The 19,633-nt window shown below is 45.2% G+C and overlaps 1 protein-coding gene across 2 annotated transcripts in view; it reads left to right on the plus strand.

The window, feature by feature from the left end:
• The window catches only part of KLHL29 (kelch like family member 29), a 405,487-nt gene that overhangs the window by 358,151 nt on the left and 27,703 nt on the right, over window positions 1-19,633 (plus strand). For both annotated transcript variants that reach the window (XM_055714310.1, XM_055714311.1), the window contains exons 9-11: window positions 6,171-6,369; window positions 9,031-9,213; window positions 12,016-12,196. In XM_055714310.1, coding sequence (XP_055570285.1) covers window positions 6,171-6,369; window positions 9,031-9,213; window positions 12,016-12,196 — 563 coding nt within the window. The remainder of the gene's footprint in view (window positions 1-6,170; window positions 6,370-9,030; window positions 9,214-12,015; window positions 12,197-19,633) is intronic.

A 19,633-nucleotide genomic window follows, 5' to 3' on the forward strand; every position in this document is an offset into this window, starting at 1 on the left:
TACCTTCCCGTGTGCTGCTTTGCAAACAGTTCAGAGAAGAGGACAGCAGCTCATTTTACCCGGCGCTGATGACATTACAGTGTTTAGTCAGCTGTGCTGCCATAAACATGTCACATTGAAGCCTTATTTCAGCAAGACAGAGGGGCTGCTCCTTTCTTCTTGCTAGGCATGAGATTTATGCACGTGGCATCCTGCCACCGAGCCACCAGCTGAACCCAGTGCCTGTGAATCAGATTTTCTGCCACATGTTTATCTCATGATATTATGAGGCTGTCAGCTGACATGCTACCAAGCCTTTTTGTTTAATCTAAAGGCACCATTGCAATTCCAAGAAGTCAATATGGGTAATTAATAAATATACCAAGTGCACCAGAGAGATTAGGTTGGGTTTGGATATGACCTTGGGTGTAGAAATGTGCAGGAGGTTACTGGAAACACAGCGTGTCTCATAATACTCAGGGGTTAGATGTCTCAAAGCAAGTACCCTCATTACCGAGTAGCAGGGCAGGGCGGTGAAAATCTAGCCCAAAAAGGCTTATTTCTGAGAATGGCAAAGCAGGGCACCAGCAGCTTTGGCTTCCCCAAACCAGCCAGTTCCCTGCTGGGCTTGCATTTTGTAAACTTGGAGCCGGCAATATTTTGAGTATCAGGTTGGGTAACCTGCTGGGGAAGCCTGGGCTGGGCTGGAGGTGGTTGCAGGAAGAGACTGCTCCTGTCACCACTCTGGTGTGCCTTCTTATGTGGCCACCACGCCATATCCCCAGCCATCACGATCGGCACAGCCCACTGGGAGGTTCATAACCTGGCCACCAGGTAGGCATCAAAGGCTAGAAGCTGCTGGTTTAGAGGGTTTGGGTGGCGGGTTTTAATGGAGTGCCCTCTTCTCATTTGAAGGAGTTTTATGCAGTGGGGAACTGATTCTGCTTTGGATCTGTCCCTGCTGGCTTCTGCTGTCTGAGGTGGTCCTTGCTACAGCTCTGGGATTAGGCCAGTGCAAGACAAGGGGCAAGTTTACATGAGACAATATAAATCTCCTTCGTAGCTCTCAGATGAATCAGATATATTCTTACTTCATAACGTTTTTAAAAACGCTATTGGAATTATGCAAAAAGAGCTGAAACGGCAGTTTGTTGCAGCAAAACCCTGTCATAACGTGGGTAATTGAACTTCTGTATTTGTATTTCTAGCTGAAGCCTGTTTCTTTAGGCGGATAGCACAAAGGGTCCTTTGTAGGAACAGTAAGCTAGAGCGACAGATGAGTTATAAGGCATAAGGGAAATATTATTTTAACCTCTCTGGGCATTACTTCAAAAATGTTAAAAATCTTCAGAGCTTTCCAGTGTAGCACTTAAGAAGCAGGAAATTTGACTCTGTAGCAGTAAACGTATTTCCTTTTAAAACTAACTGTATGCTGTTGTAGCCCAAGTCTATGCAGGAGCACTCTGATAGTCCTTTTGGTGAATACCTGTGAGGATTTTACTGGATTTGAGAACTGAAAATAAAAAGATTGTTTTTAATGTGATACTGAAGAGAGTTTTGTAACTGAGACTTAGGAGATACCAGAACAAAGCCCACTTGCAAGGAAGCGTTCATAACACTGATATAATTAGTAGGAGAAGAAATGCCACGAAAAGTTTAGCAAAGTAAATGTCCTCACTCAAACTACCAACCAGGAACAAAAATAAAAACGCATTCAGCTGTTTTGTAATCTAGTTTGCTCGAGCTCTGGCCTGCCTACTGAGATGGGAGTTAACACAGATGAACAGATTACTAGGGAAAGGCTTGAAAGAGTCAGCTTCAAGGTATAGTGGATCGTGCTGATCATATATCCCTCTGAGTTAACGCTGACACAATGATAACATTTAGGCTTCCTCTTAGCACGATTATGACCTTCTGAGCACAGCACCCAGGGCAAATAGGGGTGAAAATTCCCACCAGATGGGAGAATTAATCACCCTCCAGTCTGGGTTGATGTCTAGTTGTAGACATCTCAATGGGACATGGTCTGAGGAACACACTCCCTTTCCCAGGAGCTGATGGCTCACAGTTTTAGGCCAGAAGGGGACACTGATACTCTGTCTCCCCTGGTGTGTGATACATCCTCTCAGCTCAGATTGCTGTGAGGACTGTGCTAAGTGTGTTGACTAAATCTCTAGTAATTATAACATGAGTTTACACATGTCTAACTGACAAGTAAATACTTGCTTGTATGTACCTATTTAGGTGTCCAAATCATGAGCTGAATCTCTCCCCTGAGATGTTTAGGTAATTAAGGAAAGATAAGATCTCCTAAGATTTTTCTTTTCCTGTTTTTACAAAACGCACTTGTGATTGCTTTCAGTGTCTTGAAGCAGGCCAGATAGCATCTCTCAAAAGTTGCTGCTGTGCTGTGTCCACAGTGACTGTCCAAGAAGCCTTTGCTAATGTGGTAGCGGTGCCCTGGCTCCTGCAGAATCACCCTGGCTGTGCATGGTGCCATGGGGGTAGCCGGCAGCATCACCACTCAGCAAGGAGTTCATGGACTAGAACCTTTGCTGGTGCAAAACCCAAGCAGCTCCCTTCATCCAGCATCCAACGGGAGCTCTACTGAGGCTCATGTCACCTGAAAAACCAATCCTGACAGTGTTCAAAAAGTTCTCTAGCACTTTAAACAATAAATTTGTTAGATTTTTGCATAACGATGTCCCTTTTCAAGGAGCTGAGGCATGGTGTTCCATGTTTATGAGTTGTTAACTCCTAATTCTAGGCCAGAAGGGGCATTAATATTCTCTGCTTCACCCTGGCATGTGATGCAGATTGTAGAGTAGTCGTAAGTGATTCCTAGCAAAGACCTAAGAAGTATTTCTACTTGTCCAGCCAGCGCCTGCAGCCAAGTAGCGAGAAGAAAACATCCCCAGGGTTACAGGCACAAACTACAACTCCAGGGACCCGAGGTTGTTGTCTGCTGAACTTGGCAATGTGCCTTGTGCAGGTATTCTTCTGTTTTAATAAAAGCTGGTAACATCAATAGGTGCAGTAGCTATTTCATGGCTGTATGAGGAACAACGGAAAGACGACAGAGAATGGAGAGCAAATAACAAATGGTGAGGAGGTTGAAATGCTTTACAGTGCTTATTTCAGTCTAAATGAAAAGTATAATAGTAACAGGATATTTAGTACAATCATAGCTAACGGCACTAGGAAGCCTTCGTAAGAGAGAATCCAAAAGAATAAGGCTGCTGATTGCCTAAATCACTTGAATATTCTTAAATCAGTGAGGCTAAATGAAATTCACCCTTGACTATAGTGCTTAAAAGAGATGGTGCGAAAAGCCGTTGGTTCATAAAAGCCTCTCCTGTCTTCTAGAGATGCGATGGTACGTCCTCTTCAAATCGCTTGGTGAAAAACACTGCGATTATATGTACCCTTAATGCTATCAGTGATGAGCCCGAGTCGCGACTGCGTGCGGTCGTGCACACACACACATACACACACAGCCGGCTTTTTCTAGCTGTTTGAGCAAAGGGAAGAAGAAGAGTGAGAAGTGACATCGGTTTTGATACACGATATTAACTTTCAAGCTGATGAAAGGGAGCAACGTGTTCTAATTATTATTCCCCTTCAAAATAAGCCACGAGCTCAGACAAAAGAGGGAGGGGGAATCCAAGAGAGAAACATAATCACATTTTCTCACTTATCTAATTAAAGCAAGGTGGGCGAGAGGGAGAGCTCACCGTGCTTAGCCAGCGGTGCTGCCCCATTTATTCTGGGGAAGGTGGGACATGCAGGCAGTCGTTCTGCTGGGCCCATGGGAATCTTCTGTCACTGCCGGAGGGGAGCTCTCTTCCCAATGTTGATTCACACTCAGCTTCGGGACATCGTGGTGCCTGTCAAACCCCATATCCTAATTTAGTGGCACAACTGTTAGCACCTGTGTTTCGCATTGCTTTGTGTTGCAGCTGCTTCCAGCACAGACCTGCCTTGGGAGCATCAGGGGCAGTTCTGGCATGTCCCACCACACAGACGGAAGGTGCTGGCTCCACTATACACCATATATTTTACAACTTTATTTAAACTGCCCTTTAGCGACTCATACTGCTTCCTGAGCAGCCTGTAGTGGGGATTAACCTCCCCCGTGGGGGTTGTCTGGCTCGTACCCAGTATACCCACTATCCACATTATTCCCATGTCCTAATGCCACGTTTCGTCTTGGCTCTCATGTAAGGTTAAACGCCCCCAACCTTCTTAAAAAAAAGCGCTTCCTGAAATCAGAGCTTTACCACCCACTGCCATATGTCCACTGCTCCCTCTCCTACAAGGTACCATTTAATGACATTACGATATCTGCAGCCAAGTGCCTGACATTTGTGACTCCAGGGGAGGGGAGCAGCCGTTTTACCTCCTAGAGAGCGCCTTGGAAGTGGATTTCAGCAAGGGGAAAGAGAGGAGTTTCTTCTTGTCTGGTTTGGAGGCTGATGAAGTGATTTCAAGCCCTACTCGGCCCTGTGCCACACCAGAGCTAACAGTGAAAAGCCATGAATTCGCGGTTCATATGGTTAGGGTTTTTTCAGAAGACAAGCACTGTCACTTTTCCATCCCTTTTGTGTCACCCAAACAACTTTTTGATCCCCAAACAACTGCAGAGTGGACAGGCCTCAACTCTTCAGGCTGTACCTAAAATTTTCGACCCAGGTGTCGAAGCGGGCTGGTGAGCAAGGGGCTGGGAGTCGGGCTCCCTGCTGCCATGGTCCCGCAGGCACATGTGGGGCTCAGCCCCCTTGTTACCTCCTTGCTTTGACTGAGCTTGCACCAGGCTGACGTGGCTCTCCTGCAGGAGAGCAGTGGGAATTGCTGTTGGGAGGAGAAATCCTCAGTTTTCCTCCTAAATGAAGCCTACTTCTTCAATTTGGGTGGTGAAAGGGGCAGTCCTGGAAGCAGTCCTGGGTGTCATTGCGTCCTTCCCTGCCTGGCCAGCCCATTAGCTGTCCCAGGCCACATCCCTGCCCTCCCATCTCACTCTGTCCGTGCCCCATTCCCATCCCTGCTCCTGCTGTGACTTGGCTCTCACGCTGCAGGGACAGGCATGCTGCTGAAATAGAAAGTGAGAGCCAAGCAGCTTCTGGAAGACCAGAGGCATCTGCAGGCCAGCAGATGCTGCTGGTGCCCAGCGTTTCTCAGGACCAGTCACATGGACCTCAGGGATATTTATTTGCATTCTGGCCTCAATCCCAGTTGGGATCTTTGGATGCTGCTGCTATATGAATATTTATTACAACAGATAATTATCTTTTCTTGCTGCGCACCCTTAGTTTGCTTCTTGTTTGTGTGCATTGCTTCTCGAGAACCACATTTTCCTGTTATTCTGCTTTTCACTGTACTCTTGTGCTGTGTTGGGATATAACCAATTATATATAAAAAGAATAATCTGGGGATGGACTCTTGGTTTTTCGATTGCAGTTTTCTCTCTTGGGGTTTTGTTCTCCTTTAAGCTGTGTTCAGTGACAGACAGCTTCATTTGCTCAGGTGTCCTTTGCCCTCCAAGGTTTAATGTATTTATTTAGAAGATGAAACTTACTGTCAGTATTTGTATAGCACCCTCTGGAGTCTGACTTCCCCAAAATCTAGAACTACGCAATTTGTTTCTCCACCAAATAAACCTTACTAATTAAAAGATTTTTTAGCAAATTGGCTGATATTATTCAGTCTCTTCCATATCAGTTGTTGAAATCCACCCTATTTACCAGCTTTCAATTCACATTTATAGTGCCAGAAAAGAGTTGTTTTGGGTTGGTTTTTTTTACAGTGCAGCAACTACGCTCACATTTCAAGGTTAATTCAGAAAATGCAAAAGTTTACTCCGTGTTATGTTCATGGTTATGTTCAGACTGAGTTCAGACTGAGCTTTTATTTCAAAAATCCCTCCACACACTGCTATATAACAAGAGTTGCCACCTTTTGAAGATTATTTTCAGTCTTCTGGGTCCAAAAGCAGCCTGGGTTGGGGAGCACGAGGTGCTGCAGTGTCTCTGTCCCACCCAGTCACTAGGCAGGGCTTGTATGCAGCATCCATGACAAGTGTCTTTCCAGGTTGGGTGACAGGAGACAGTTTGCAGGGAAGGAGGTGGAGATGCTGAGCAGCTGAACTCTGGCACGAAGGCTGCAGTGTGTTATTATTTTTCCCTCTCTCACAGTACGCTGCAGAGTTGCTGGCAGTGGTGCGCCTCCCCTTCATCCATCCCAGCTATCTGCTAAATGTTGTTGACAATGAGGAGTTGATAAAGTCTTCAGAGGCTTGCCGGGATCTAGTGAACGAAGCCAAACGTTATCACATGCTGCCGCATGCCCGACAAGAGATGCAGACACCAAGGACCCGGCCCAGGCTTTCTGCAGGTAAAGCAAAACTTCCTTCAACAACACCATGTCCCCAGTGCAGCAGTTCCCAGGCATGGCCAGGACATGCCCTGGGATGGAGCGCAGACCTTGGCCCCTTCTCGAAGCCTGGTGATATTTCAAGCTTGATTTTCCATTCCCACTTTGCTCAAGCATTTAGGAACCTATCCCAATGGTTAGATGCATGCTTCTGAAACAAGATTTAAAAGAAAACTAATTTTTAAGAATTATTCTCTTCAGCAGAGACCAGAGTGTTCCCCTATCATCCTGAAAGTGAGCCCCTTGCCCTCCATGCCTCAGTTTCTCTAGCTGCAAAACTAGGTGAACAATTTGCTCCTTTGCCATTCAGCCTCTTGTGGGGAGAATCTGACTAATATTCATAAAACAGCCTCACTTTCACAGCCCGACTTAAATATATTATTTTCATATAGTAAGTCTTACAGTACCAGTTCAGCTGTCTGCTGCCTCCAAAACAAGTAGATCACCCATGATATATTCCCTTTTAAAAGCCCAACAGCTATAGAGAACCATGTCTGTTCAAGAAGTTTCTCACCCCATGAATGCATGCATTTTCCTTTTTGGAAAAACACATGAAACAAACCACAGCTCCCCAGTTTGCCAGCAAAGCCCGTATCATGGTAATGTGATAAATGTCCTAAATATTTGCTGAACAGAGAGTGGTGCAAATATCATGTAGGAAAATTTTAGGAAAGCTGCATCCAAGAAGGAGTAAAATGAAACAGGTGAATTGTTTTAACATGCTGCCTGTACTTCTGCCTCTCATAAGTACAATCACAAAGCCAGGCAAAACTTTATGTGACTACCAGTAATGCTAATGTGGCACAGAGATGGCATATCAAACCACGGCATTTGCAGCTTCTGGAGACTGCCTCATCAAGGCACCTTTCAGAAGGATGAAGTGTAGAGGACTTTCAATAACAATCTACCCTAAAAAGTCTTTCATTGAAGACAACTAATGATGTGATGTTTGAAGGGATTTTTGAAAAGTGCTTATTTTATGTATATAAAATTGTAGGTGTAGTACGATCCATTTCCAGAAGCTTGTTGATGAGGGAAAAGTGATTCTCTTGGGGTAAGAGAGGGTGATTATAGTTTTTTAGGTCAGAGTCTAATTATATAGAATCATGTTATTTTGCATATCAACGGCATTCATGTAGGCACAAAGGATCTCTAAACACCCTTTGTGGACTCACTGCAGCATGTCACATGCCCTCTCGAGGTCATTGATTATAATCAAGTTATGTCTTGCGCAGGTGATTAGATTTTCTGGTATGGCACAAAAATAATGATCTCTTGTTACTAAGAAATATGTATTTAAAACTGTACAGCACTTTAACTTAATAACTTTTAAAAGAGTAACCTTGCTTGAATGACACAAATTTTTTGAAAATGCTAATGAAGAATGACGATAATCTGTTACTCTGAGGATGCACTTCTCTCTGCTGCAGTTCCTAATCTCTCTTGCTGGCAATCTCACTTCTGTGCCTGTGACCCCCGCTGGCCTGTGCACACTTCTCTGTAGGCTGGGCACTGTAATTCATCACAGCAACGGGTCCAGCCACAAGCACAGCTCCTGAAATGGTGATTCCTTCCAGTTCATGGCCTCGTGGTCCTGCTTGTGAGCCTACCTCTCCTGTCAACAGATTGCACTGGGGCTTACAACTGCTGCAGAAAGATTTTTAACACCTCTCCTAAATGCTAAATCCAAACTATCCCCAGCATTTGACTCTTGGGGTTAGAGCCATAAAACGTCCCAGAGTTAAACTGTGACCCATCACTGCAGGGATGAGTCTGGAGTAACACTCAGATCAGATTTGACTCAGATCTGGCTGTGAAGTGAGAATTAAAACTTTTGATGTGTGGATTGCAAAAGTTTTGTCCATTTGCATGAACAAAGAATTTGACTTGCTGTACACCTCGCGTGTCATGAGCCTGGGGGAGCTGTTCAAGCACAGATAATTCTCAGTTAATAACTATATTAGGGCAGGGGCTATCTCAGTCACATTTCCTAGCACCTAGTAGTACACTAAGACCATAGTCCATGGTTGAGCACATAATCTATGTCTGGAAAACCTACTTTCTCTGGGAAAAGCACACAAAAAAAACCAAAAAACACCAACCCACCAGAAAATTATATTTTAATAGAGTACATGTGGAGAGATCACCCTAAACCTCCTCCAGACATTAGCTTTTAGTGTGAGAACACCTTCTTCAGGTTAAAGTCCAAACGTACTTTCCCTGGATAATAACCAAGCTCCAAGGCTATCACAATGCTTGACAAAATTCCCATTTTCTTCAGTGGAACAGGAATTTGCTACATGCAGGTCTCACTCAGTGTTGAAGTCAATGGACATCTTTACATGGAACTGCCTTTTTATTTCTTCCCCCTTCATGTTTTGCCCAGATGGCATGCTCCCTCCCAAGTTCTCCCAAGCATGTTCATAGTGTCATTCCTCACCCACCGCTCACACACACACACAGACTCCCTTTTTTGTCACCCTTCTTGGTTTGATTGCATGGTCTGAAACAGATTTATATACATTAAAATTACCCTGACTCCCAGCTATTTCTTGATAGGTTCCTGCCTGGTTGAGAGGTGACACATTTTTATAATATTTTTTTTTCTTACTTGAATCCTAGGTGTAGCCGAGGTAATAGTCTTAGTTGGGGGTCGGCAGATGATTGGCATGAATCAACGTGCTTTAACAGCGGTCACTTGCTTAAATCCTCAAAACAACAAGTGGTACCCGTTGGCCAGCCTGCCTTTCTATGACCGGGAGTTTTTCAGTGTGGTCAGCGCTGGGGACAACATCTATCTCTCAGGTAAGCAGCAGATGTCATAGAAACATAGAACCACAGAATGCTTTGGGTCAGAAGGGACCTTAATGATCATTTAGGCCAACTCCCCTGCCATGGGCAGGAACACCTTCTACTAGACCAGGCTGCTTTGAGCCCTGTCCAACCTGGCCTTAAGCTCTTCCAGGGATGGGGCATCTACAGCTGCTCTGCGCAGCCTGTGCCAGTGTCTCACCACCCTCATTATAATAAATTATTTCCTTCTGTCCAATCTAAATGTGCCCTCTTTCAGTTTAAAACTGTTACCTCTGGTCTTTTCACTACAGGCTTTGGTTAAAAGCCTCTCTCCATCTTTCTTAGAAGCCCCCTTCAAGTACTGAAAGGACACAATAAGGTCTTCCCAGCACCACCTTTTCTGCAGGCTGAACAACACCAGCTTTCTCAGCCTGTTCTCACAGGAAAGATGTTCCAGCCCTCTGACCATAATGTACCACTCCTCTCAACCTACTCCAACAGGTCCGTGTCTTTCCTATGGTGGGGACCCCAGAGCTGAACAGAGCCGTACTCCAGGTGGGGTCTTAGGAGAGTGGAGGGGGACAGTCACCTCCCTTGATCTGCTGGTCGCTTCTTTTGAGGTAGTCCAGGATACAGTTGGCTTTCTGGGCTGTCAATGCGCATTGCCAGCTCATTTCCAATTTTTTGTCCACCAGTATCCCCCCAATCCTTCTCCACAGGGCTGCTTTCAATCCATCTGTCCCCCAGATTTACTGGGCTGGGAGAGAAGTTTTCTCCCGACAACATAGGCAGCACAGACAAAGAAGAACATGCTGGAGTTTTACCCAGCTGCTCCCGGGGAAAAAAATAAGACAAGTGGGAGGGAGGTTGGGAGAGAGGGATTTCCCTGCTTTTATCATTCTCCATTGCTCTGCAGCGTTAATGTTCCCCCAAAGCAGTCAACAGCAATATTTTGGAGTTGCAACATGAAGAAAATAGGTCTGACAACCATCAAGCATGCAAAGAGATTTCGCTGCCATAGAAACACAATTTAAAATACTGGCTGTAGTTGAGTCTAAATGGTGGGTTATGGAATTTCAGACAGACAGGCTGGACTGCTGAATATGTGACCTACACTTACGGTATTTGCTTACAGGAGCATTCAGGTTTTGTACTTGTTGTTGAGACTGCTCTTTTGACAGTAGTCACTAGCCCTATAATCATCTTGGTTTCAGTGAAACTGAGACCACATTCCTCAAAAGGCTTTAACTCCCAAACTAGCTGTCTACAGTGTGCCCATAGCATCACAGTGGTTTGTTTTGAGGTGGGGTTTTTTTGCAGTCTGGTGGTACCTCTGCTTCCCTGGAGGGGAAAAAGCAATTCCCACCAGGCAATGGAAGGATGCTCTGATGGCAGCTGAGTGCAGGTTTGATGGAAAGAAGAGGAGCCTGGGCAGGGAGGTGCAGATGTGTGTGATCCAAGGATGTGGTTGCGAGCACAGATGCACCAGGCAGTATCAGTAAGGGGTTGCAGCTGTTGCCTTTCCCTTGCCGAGTTCCCTCACTGCATTTTCTGCAGTAAATTGCTGCCTGCAGTGTTAAATTCCATTAATACTGCATAGAGGCCCTAAGGATTGATTGGAAATTTTTCCTTGATGGTTTTTTGCCCATGCTTGTTTTGCTGCTGGAGCGAAAGCCTTCTACGGAGGCTTTTGTGAGATGTTGACTTTTAGTTATTCTTAGCTGCACTACTTTCCAGTATGTAGAGCCATTTTAGGCTGTGCCATACCTGCTAACAGAAGCTGTTGAATCCTAAATTCAAAGCTTATTTCAGCTCTTCCCTTAAATCTGGATGAGGATCCTGATGGTATTCAATGGCTACAACAGGAGAACTCGAAAGTCCCACATGGCTGGAAAGCTAGCTGAGTATTGGTTGGTATTTTGCTTTGCTGAAACTTACACAGGAAAAAGGGAAGAGGAATGAACAGAAGTTGGAACGAACCCCTGCAAGCTCCAAGTACTGGACCCCACACTGCATAGCATAGGTTTGGAGAACAAAATACTAAGGAGGAAGCCTGGTTTTCTCATTAAACCACAGAACTGAGTCTAGTTTTTTTCCTGGCGCAATCACTGACTCCTAGTGTGGCCTCAAATAAATCATTTCACCTGTTTGTTCTTCAAAATGGGGATAGTAAGACACCCACTAAGTAGCTACCTTGGAAGCTTCAATCAGAAGTTAAAAGATGACCAATGTAAATATTTCACTGGAGCATCCTGAACTATTTTACAGGAGTAGTACAGCTGGTTCTTTTCTTTATCAGCAAATGAAAATAAATAAGAAATTTGTTGCTGAAAATTAAACATTAAGCCTACAGTGCAAGCACTGACTTTATTTTGCCCATGTATGTGTTGCTTCAATCCATCACTGTATTAAGCATTTTAGATTTCAGACTGGTCTGTCTCACAAGCCAAGATAGGCTTTGCCTCCTGACACCTTCTTGCAAGTGTTGCAGTAATTTAATAGACTCAAAGTTATTTATGAACAGTGAAAAGGGTCTATCCCCTTATGTACATGTCCCTCGTAGTCTGACATCTTGATTTCTTCATGTCATCTTATTAAAAAAAACCCAGCCTTTGGGGCGCATGAATAAATGACACAGATATGCATCATCGGAACAGATGCTCAGTATTGAGGGTGATTTATTTTAATTAGTCAAATGTCATTTGAAGAGTTTTTACTTTGTAACTGGCTTTGATTGCTGTGCAAAGCTGCTGCCATTCCAGGTTCTCACATAATTCTCCCCTTTTCTTTCCCTCACCCACATGTCGGTGCCAGGCGGCATGGAGTCGGGTGTCACGCTCGCTGATGTCTGGTGTTACATGTCCTTGCTCGATAACTGGAACCTCGTGTCCCGCATGACAGTCCCAAGGTGTCGACATAACAGTCTGGTGTACGATGGGAAAATTTATACCATTGGAGGGGTCGGTGTGGCAGGCAACGTTGACCATGTGGAAAGGTAAAAAAACAAAACAAGACAAAAACAAAACAAAACAAAACCACCAAAATAAAAAACCATGCTGTTTGCTGGATCTCTTTCTTCATGCTATGCTAAAGGACCATTTCCCTTTTAAAGGATACATCAAACGGGCTATATGTGTTAAAATAAGCTTTTATAGCAGCTAAGAAAGGAGGAAAGTGTGCAGGATTAGGTTTCTTTTTAAAGCTTCAGTGGAAAGCATTGTTTCAAAACCAAAGACGAAAGCTGCCAGTTTGTTTGTCAGTTTGCTCAGGGGAGCGAAGAGAGGAATTAAGCTGCTTTGGACACTTTACACAGATTATACAATGAACTAATAAACTTCCTTTGAATTTAGTATTGATGAAAGTCTTTACAGACCGCAATAATCCTTTTTGGTTTTTTTAAACCCCAAAAAAGCAACAGCAAAGTCAGTTTCTCACATGTGCTATCCTGGTAGAGCACCTCAGCCTTGACCTGGCTGGAAGGAAGATTCTCCCTTTGGTGGTCTTGGCCTGGGGCTGGGACCTGCCAAGCTCCAAGTAAAACAACCGATAAATGGAAACAGTTATAAAATTAAACAGAATTCCTGGCTGAGAGGGGGTGAATAGAGATGGGAAAGAATGGAAATTTCTCTTTTGAAGAAGACTCCAGAAATAAAAATTTTCCTTTTCTCATATGGAACTTAAAAAAAAAAAAGGAAGGAACAAAAGCACAAAAGAAACATTTCACAAAGTAGAATTCCAAAACCAACTAAATTCACATCAACCATAACATTCAATAAAACCATAAATTTTATATGCATACCAATGTTTTCATTAAAAAATAGAAACCGCTTTGAAATGCAAAGAATATTCCATTCCAATAAGATCAATACAGCCCTAGCCTTACCCAAACATAAATGCATTGTGACAAATAGATTAATGATACATTTTTGTGAAATGTTTTTCCTTAGTGAATCTGGCAACCAAAAATAGGAATTTTTTTCTTTTTCTCACTTTTAAGTGCTGAATTTGAATGCTTCTTCAGCAATATTTTGAAGCAGGCATTTTCCAGTAAAAGTTGCCTTAAAAGGCAAGCCAAAAAAGGATAGATCATTAAGAAAGATTTGGAAAAACAAAAAAAATAGAACATTTTTCAAAAGGTTAGGATTAAAGATGGCTTTTATCTATTATTTCTGGATCTTGGTGCTGCAAAATTTATGTTCAGTTGGGGGGGGGGTGTAGTATTTTTTCATTTAAGTAGATACTGTAAATACTGAATAGCAAAACCTCTATTAAAAGTTCATTATTGTTACAAAGTCAAACACACAGGAAATTAAGAAATACCAAAACTAAAGTTTCTGCCGACAGATCTACTTTTTGGTACAATCTTCAGTTATGTGATGACTTTTTTTTCCCAAAGGATTTCCACCTAGTTCAGTGCATGGGACAGGCCAGTTGTCTGTATGCATGGCCTCCACTGTCTGGTGCTGAGCGATAGCCATTCACATATGGCCATCGGTACTTTTGTGTTCCTTGGCACAGGCTGAAGAACTAACATCGGTGATGATGCTGTCAGCAAGTCAGGAAATGCAGACAGGGAAGAAGGAATGATGAATCATAGCAGTGAATGCAACATGTGAGGGTTGCTTCCCTCCTTAACCCTGAGCTTAAGGTGGGCACTGCCCTCAGAACTTGCTTTGAGGGAAATCTCACCCATTTTTGCAGATTACTTCTGATTTCCAAAGGTCTTTGTCCTGTAATTTAAGTCAGTACATTTTTAACTAGCAGGTATGGTTTTGTAGACATGGGGAGGAGAAAGCCCAGGAAAGAGATGCAGTGTTTAATTCCATCTCTTGATAAAGATGAACACTGAAATAATGCTGTTGCAGATAGATGTCTTGATAGATGTCATCGATTAAATGGTCTCTTTTTTATTTTTCCCAGGGTGTCATTTCTGTCTCTGCTCTGATTCTCACAGTCTCTCTCTAACAAAGCATCCAAAATGTTGGTCAGTTGAAAGAAGCCCAAATCAAGCAAAGTCACTCCCTCTACTTCCTTCTCAATCACTCAAGCCCTTGCCACGAACAACACTGCAGGCTGCAAAGGCATGCTCAGGCCCTCGGCATACCCTGCATGGCTCAGTGAGAGCAGCCCTGCTGGTTTTCAGTGGTAACAAGCCCACCAAGAGACTTTTATGTGGGAAAGGAGCAGATTTCCTTCCTATCATTTCAGCGCATGCTGTCTCAACCACAATAAGGATGTCTTGTCATGGGGATTTGCTAAACCCGTGGTTATAATTAATCTGCTATTGTCTATAAAGAGACTTGTGAGACAAAGCCATGGAAAAAGTGCAGCATGGCCTCCTTTGGGTTATGCCAAGGAATGAGAGAGGTTTTGGGATGCTTCCTTTTTTATTCTTTGTATTAAAGTGACGGGGGTGGGGGGGGGTGACAGAAGCAAAGCATGGCATGGCTGAAGCTGTGCAGTTCGGAAGGGATGTTTCAGGGTCTGCTGTTAGAAATGCAGGTGAGAAAAAGCTGACCCTTGTAGGTGTGCTGGGCAAAGTCAGGCCTTTTCAGGCAAAAGCATTTCCCATTCGGACCAGGAAAATTTGTGCAAGTGTTCAGGAATTTAAGTCACTCTACCCACTTTTTGTAAACAATGAGGTTTTCTGAATTTGGGTTGCAACTTAGGGAAAAAAAGCAAACATTAAAATACAAACTAAAGTCACTTTAATTGCTCAGTTTTCTACTGTCTTCTGCACAGTTGATGCCCCCTTCTTGACTCTGCCTTCCCTTTCTTTTTCCCCACCCTCAGGAGCTACCACTGACCAACATTCTCCCACATATTTCTGTGTGGGCTGCACTTTGCTCTTCAGATACTGTATTGCTTTGGTGGGACATTGAGATTGCCATCTCTCAAGAGCAGGGAAACCTGTCTGTCATTCAAGCAGGTCTTACAAAAGCACTATATTAAAATAATAAGGTGACATGATCATATGCTCCAAGTCAGGTGATGCCAAAAATTACATTTACCTCTGAGTTTAACCTTGTTCCCCACAGTGTTGAATTTCAGGGTCATGCACTCTTGGATTTTCGTTGGTTTTTCACATCAAAGGAGGCATCTGATCTTATAGCCCTGTTTCTCACCCCGATGGAGGTACAGAGGTTTCTCCAGGCCTGATGCACAATGTGATCCTGTGCAGTGCCACCAGTGTGAAGGGCAAGGCACTGGACACCCTCCCTCATCGGGCCACCTACCACCTCCCCTTGTGCACATGCAGCTTATCTTTCCCAGCCACATTTCGCTTTTTGCTTGCTCAGTTAGCTCAAGCATGACCATGCACAGCTTTGGCCAAGTTTTGATGTGTATTCACTGGCGTGGTGGAGGGCATGTCTCCGGTCCAAAGTGACCTACCCTCACCTCACCAGTTAGCAGCCCCAGAGCGTGGAGACTACAGGATGTCTCATCACCACAGGTCTTTGAAAACAGAGAGAATAACATTTTCTCCCCATTTCCATCTTGTTCTTCACCTGTTTTTCCTGTAGTTCTTGTAATATTCCATCCTAAATGGTTAAAATCTTACCAGATGTTTTTACTGCACTTTGTTTTTTAAAAACAAATGTCAGACCATTTTAGCTCTACATGCTGCCACCTGACTGCACCTAATACATCTGCTGCACCATTAGAAAGCATTAAAGCAAGCAGGGACTACTGGACCCATAATGATTTATGGCATCAGCTCCTGGGCTCCAGTCTCTGTGATTTCAGTTGTGTCATTGATGCTGAAGGGTGCAGCCTGAACCAGAAATTCTGGTGCCACTTAAATCAGTGGGTGTTTTCCCATCAACTTCCATAGCGCTGAGATTTTTTACCCTTTATCTGCTATTTGTCTGTAAAGAGACAGAAAAAATTCCATCTCAATGGATAATACTACAGGACTACCACAAACAGACGAGTAGGAGTCATTCGTTACTTATCTTCAAACAATATGCATGTGCCAGAGGGGCTGAGTTATATGTTCATTTTTGTGGCTGTACATGGGTATATGCCCAGGGAGAGTTATGTTTTTGGAATGAGTGTTTAGGGAAATAACGGCGCAGCTGCAGTTCTCCATCAAACCCCTCTGGCAAGTTTCTGTGTGACAGGGAGCGAGTCATTAGGTGTTAGGCGAGAGGGTATTACACTTTCTGTCTTCTTCTGAGATATGAGTTGAGTTGGGAGGCAGCGAAATGAAGTGGATCCGCGAACTAGGTTTTTAGATAATGGATGGGCCCTGTAACATAAGCAATTTGGGAGCCGAGAAAACTGCGTATGCTGACAAGACAATGTATGCGACTAAAAGTGTGGAAATGCAGGTGCTTTGTGGTTATTATCTGTTTGAAGGACAGAAGAAGATGAATCCCCTTGACCTGACAGCACTTTTACAATAGGGTTGTCTAAAATTGGGAGATTACTTTGGTCTGGCAGTGTATACTTGGAAGACAGTCTAAAAAATTCAGTGTAAAGAATAAACTTTATAAACTTCAGAAACTGCTCAGAAAATACTGTTTTACTAGAGACATGGTCACATAGGAATTAGGGCTTCTCCCCCCAGAAAGGTGGCAGCATCAGCAGCCCAACTGAAGTGCATCTGCAGCAATGCACGCAGCATGGGCAGCAAACAGGAGTGGAACACCGTTGTGCAGCAGGAAAGCTGTGATATAGCTGCCATCACAGAAACATGGTGGGATGGCTGGCACGACTGGAGTGCTGCAATGGATGGCTATAAACTCTTCCGGAGGGATAGGCAGGGAAGGAGAGGCAATGGGGTAGCTCCGTATGTTTGGAAGTGTTTTGCTTGTCTATAGCTGAATGATGGTGACAATAAGGTTGAGTGTTCATAGGTAAGAATTAGGGGGAGAGCCAACAGAGCAGTTGTAGACCACCCAACTGGGATGAAGAGGCAGACAAAATATTCTATGAGCAGCTGGGAGAAGTTTCACAGTTACCAGCTCTTGTTCTCATGGGGAACTTCAACCTACAGGACATCCACTAGAGATACAACGCAGCGGAGAGGAAGCAGCCTGGGAGGTTCCTGGAGTGTGTGGAAGATGGCAGCTCCCTGACCCAGCTGGTGAGGGAGCCAGCTAGGGAAGGCGCCTGCTGAGCCTGCTGTTTGCCAGCAGGGACGGGCGGGTGGGTGATGTGGTGGCTGGAGGCTGTCCTGGGCACAGCCATCACAAAATCAAAAAGGTTTTGAGGCTCAGAGCAGTGAGGAGGGGGCTCAGCAGAACGGCTGCCTTGGGCTTCCAGGGGGCCGACGCTGGCCTGTTCAGGGGCCTGGCTGACAGAGCCCCTGGGGAGGCAGCCCTGGGGGTGCAGGAGCAGCCCATCCCCATGTGCCGAAACATTGCAGCACAAGCAAGCTATCAGGCTGCAGCAAGGCTTTACAGTGGGTCAGATTCTACCATCTCCTTCCTCCAGAGGTCAGACCACACTACTCCTCATCCACCCAACCACCTCTGCCTCAGGCTATTTAACCACTTAGCAGGAAGGAGCTACAGCTGCACATCATCCATGTCAACCAACCCACTGCCTTCAAGGCAAGGCCACAGCTGCATGTTATCAATGCTAATCACCCCACTGCCTTCATTCCCCTACACCGAAAGGTGAGTGCTGGGGGAGGAGGTTGGCCTGGCTGAGCAGAGCTTTGGGTGGAACTTGGCGTAAAGGAGAGTTTCCACCTCTGGAAGAAGGGGCAGGCAGCTCTGGGGGACCACAAGGGTGTTGTGAGGTTGTGCAGGGAGAAAATTAGAAGGGCTAAAGCTCAACTAGAACTTCACCTGCCTATGGCTGTAAAATACAGAAAATTTCTATAAATATGTTAGCAGAAAAAGGAGGGCTAAGGAGAATCTCTGTCCTATATTAGATGTGGGGGGAAACATAGTGACAAAGGCTGAAGAAAAGGCTTTAATGCCTTCTTTGCCTCAGTCTTTAAAGGTAAGGTCAGTTGTTCTGTGGGTACCCAGCCCCCTGGGCTGGAAGACAGGGATGGGGAGCAGAATGAAGACCCCATAATCTGAGGCAAAATGGTTAGCGACCAGCTACAAGTCTATCGGGGTGGATGGGGTCTACCCAAGGGTACTGAGGAAGAAGGCAGCAGTGCTCACCAAGTCACTTTCCATTATTTATCAGCGGTCCTGGCTAACTGGGGAGTTCCCAGTTGACTGCAAGGTAGCAAATGTGACACCCATCTGCAATAAGGGTTGGAAGGAGGATCCAGGGAACCACAGGCCTGTCAGCCTGACCTTGGTGCTGGGGAAGGTTATGGAGCAGATGATCCTGAGCGTCATCACACAGCACGTACAGGATCACAGCACAGGTGATCAGTCCCAGCCAGCATGGGCTTATGAAAGGCAGGTCCTGCTTGACTAACCTGATCTCCTTCTATGAAAAGATGACCTGCCTAGTGGATGAGGGAAAAGCTGTGGGTGTTGTCTACCTGGACTTTAGTAAAGCCTTTGACACCCTTTCCCACAGCATTGTCCTGGAGAGACTGGCTGCTCATGGCTTGGTTGGGCATGCTCTTTGCTGGGTAAAAAGCTGCCTGGATGGCCGAGCCCAAAGAGTGGTGGTGAATGGAGTTACATCCATTTGGTGGCCAATCACAGGCAGCATTCCCCAGGACTCAGTATTGGGGCCAGTTCTGTTTAATACCTTTATCAATGATCTGGAAGACAGGACCAAGTGCACCTTTAGTAAGTTTGCAGATGACACCAAGTTGTGGGGAAGCACTGATCTGCTGGAGGGTAGGAAGGCTCTGCAGAAGGATGTGGGCAGGCTGGACCCATAGGTATGAAGTTCAACAAGAACAAGTGCTGAGCCCTACACGTGTGTCACAACAACCCCACACAACGCTACAGCTTTGGGCAAGAGTGGCTGGAAAGCTGCCTGGCGGGAAAGGACCTGGGGGTTCTGGTCGACAGCTGGCTGTACATGAGCCAGCTGTGTGGCCAACAGCACCCTGGCGTGTATCCAAAACAGTGTGGCCAGCAGGACCGGGGCAGTGACCATCCCCCTGTGCTGGGCGCTGGTGGGGCCGCACCTGGAACTCTGTGTTCCATTTTGGGCCCCTCACTGCAACAGTGATGTAGAGGTGCTGGAGCGTGTCCAGGGAAAGGCGATGGGGCTGGTGAAGGATCTGGAGCACAAGTCTGATGAGGAGCAGCTGAGGGAACTGGGCAGGGGGGTGGGGTTCAGCCTGGAGAACAGGAGGCTCAGGGGGGACCTTATCACTCTCTGCAACTACCTGAGAGGAGGCTGTAGGCAGATGGGGGTCGCTGTCTTCTCCCAAGTAACGAGCGATAGGTAAGAGCAAACGGCCTCAAGTTGTGCCAGGGGAGGTTTAGATTGGAGATTAGGAAACATTTCTTCATCAAAAATGTGGTCAAGCATTGGAACAGGCTGCCCAGGG

Source organism: Falco cherrug, chromosome 6 (assembly GCF_023634085.1).
Source record: "Falco cherrug isolate bFalChe1 chromosome 6, bFalChe1.pri, whole genome shotgun sequence".
Lineage (NCBI taxonomy): Eukaryota > Metazoa > Chordata > Aves > Falconiformes > Falconidae > Falco > Falco cherrug.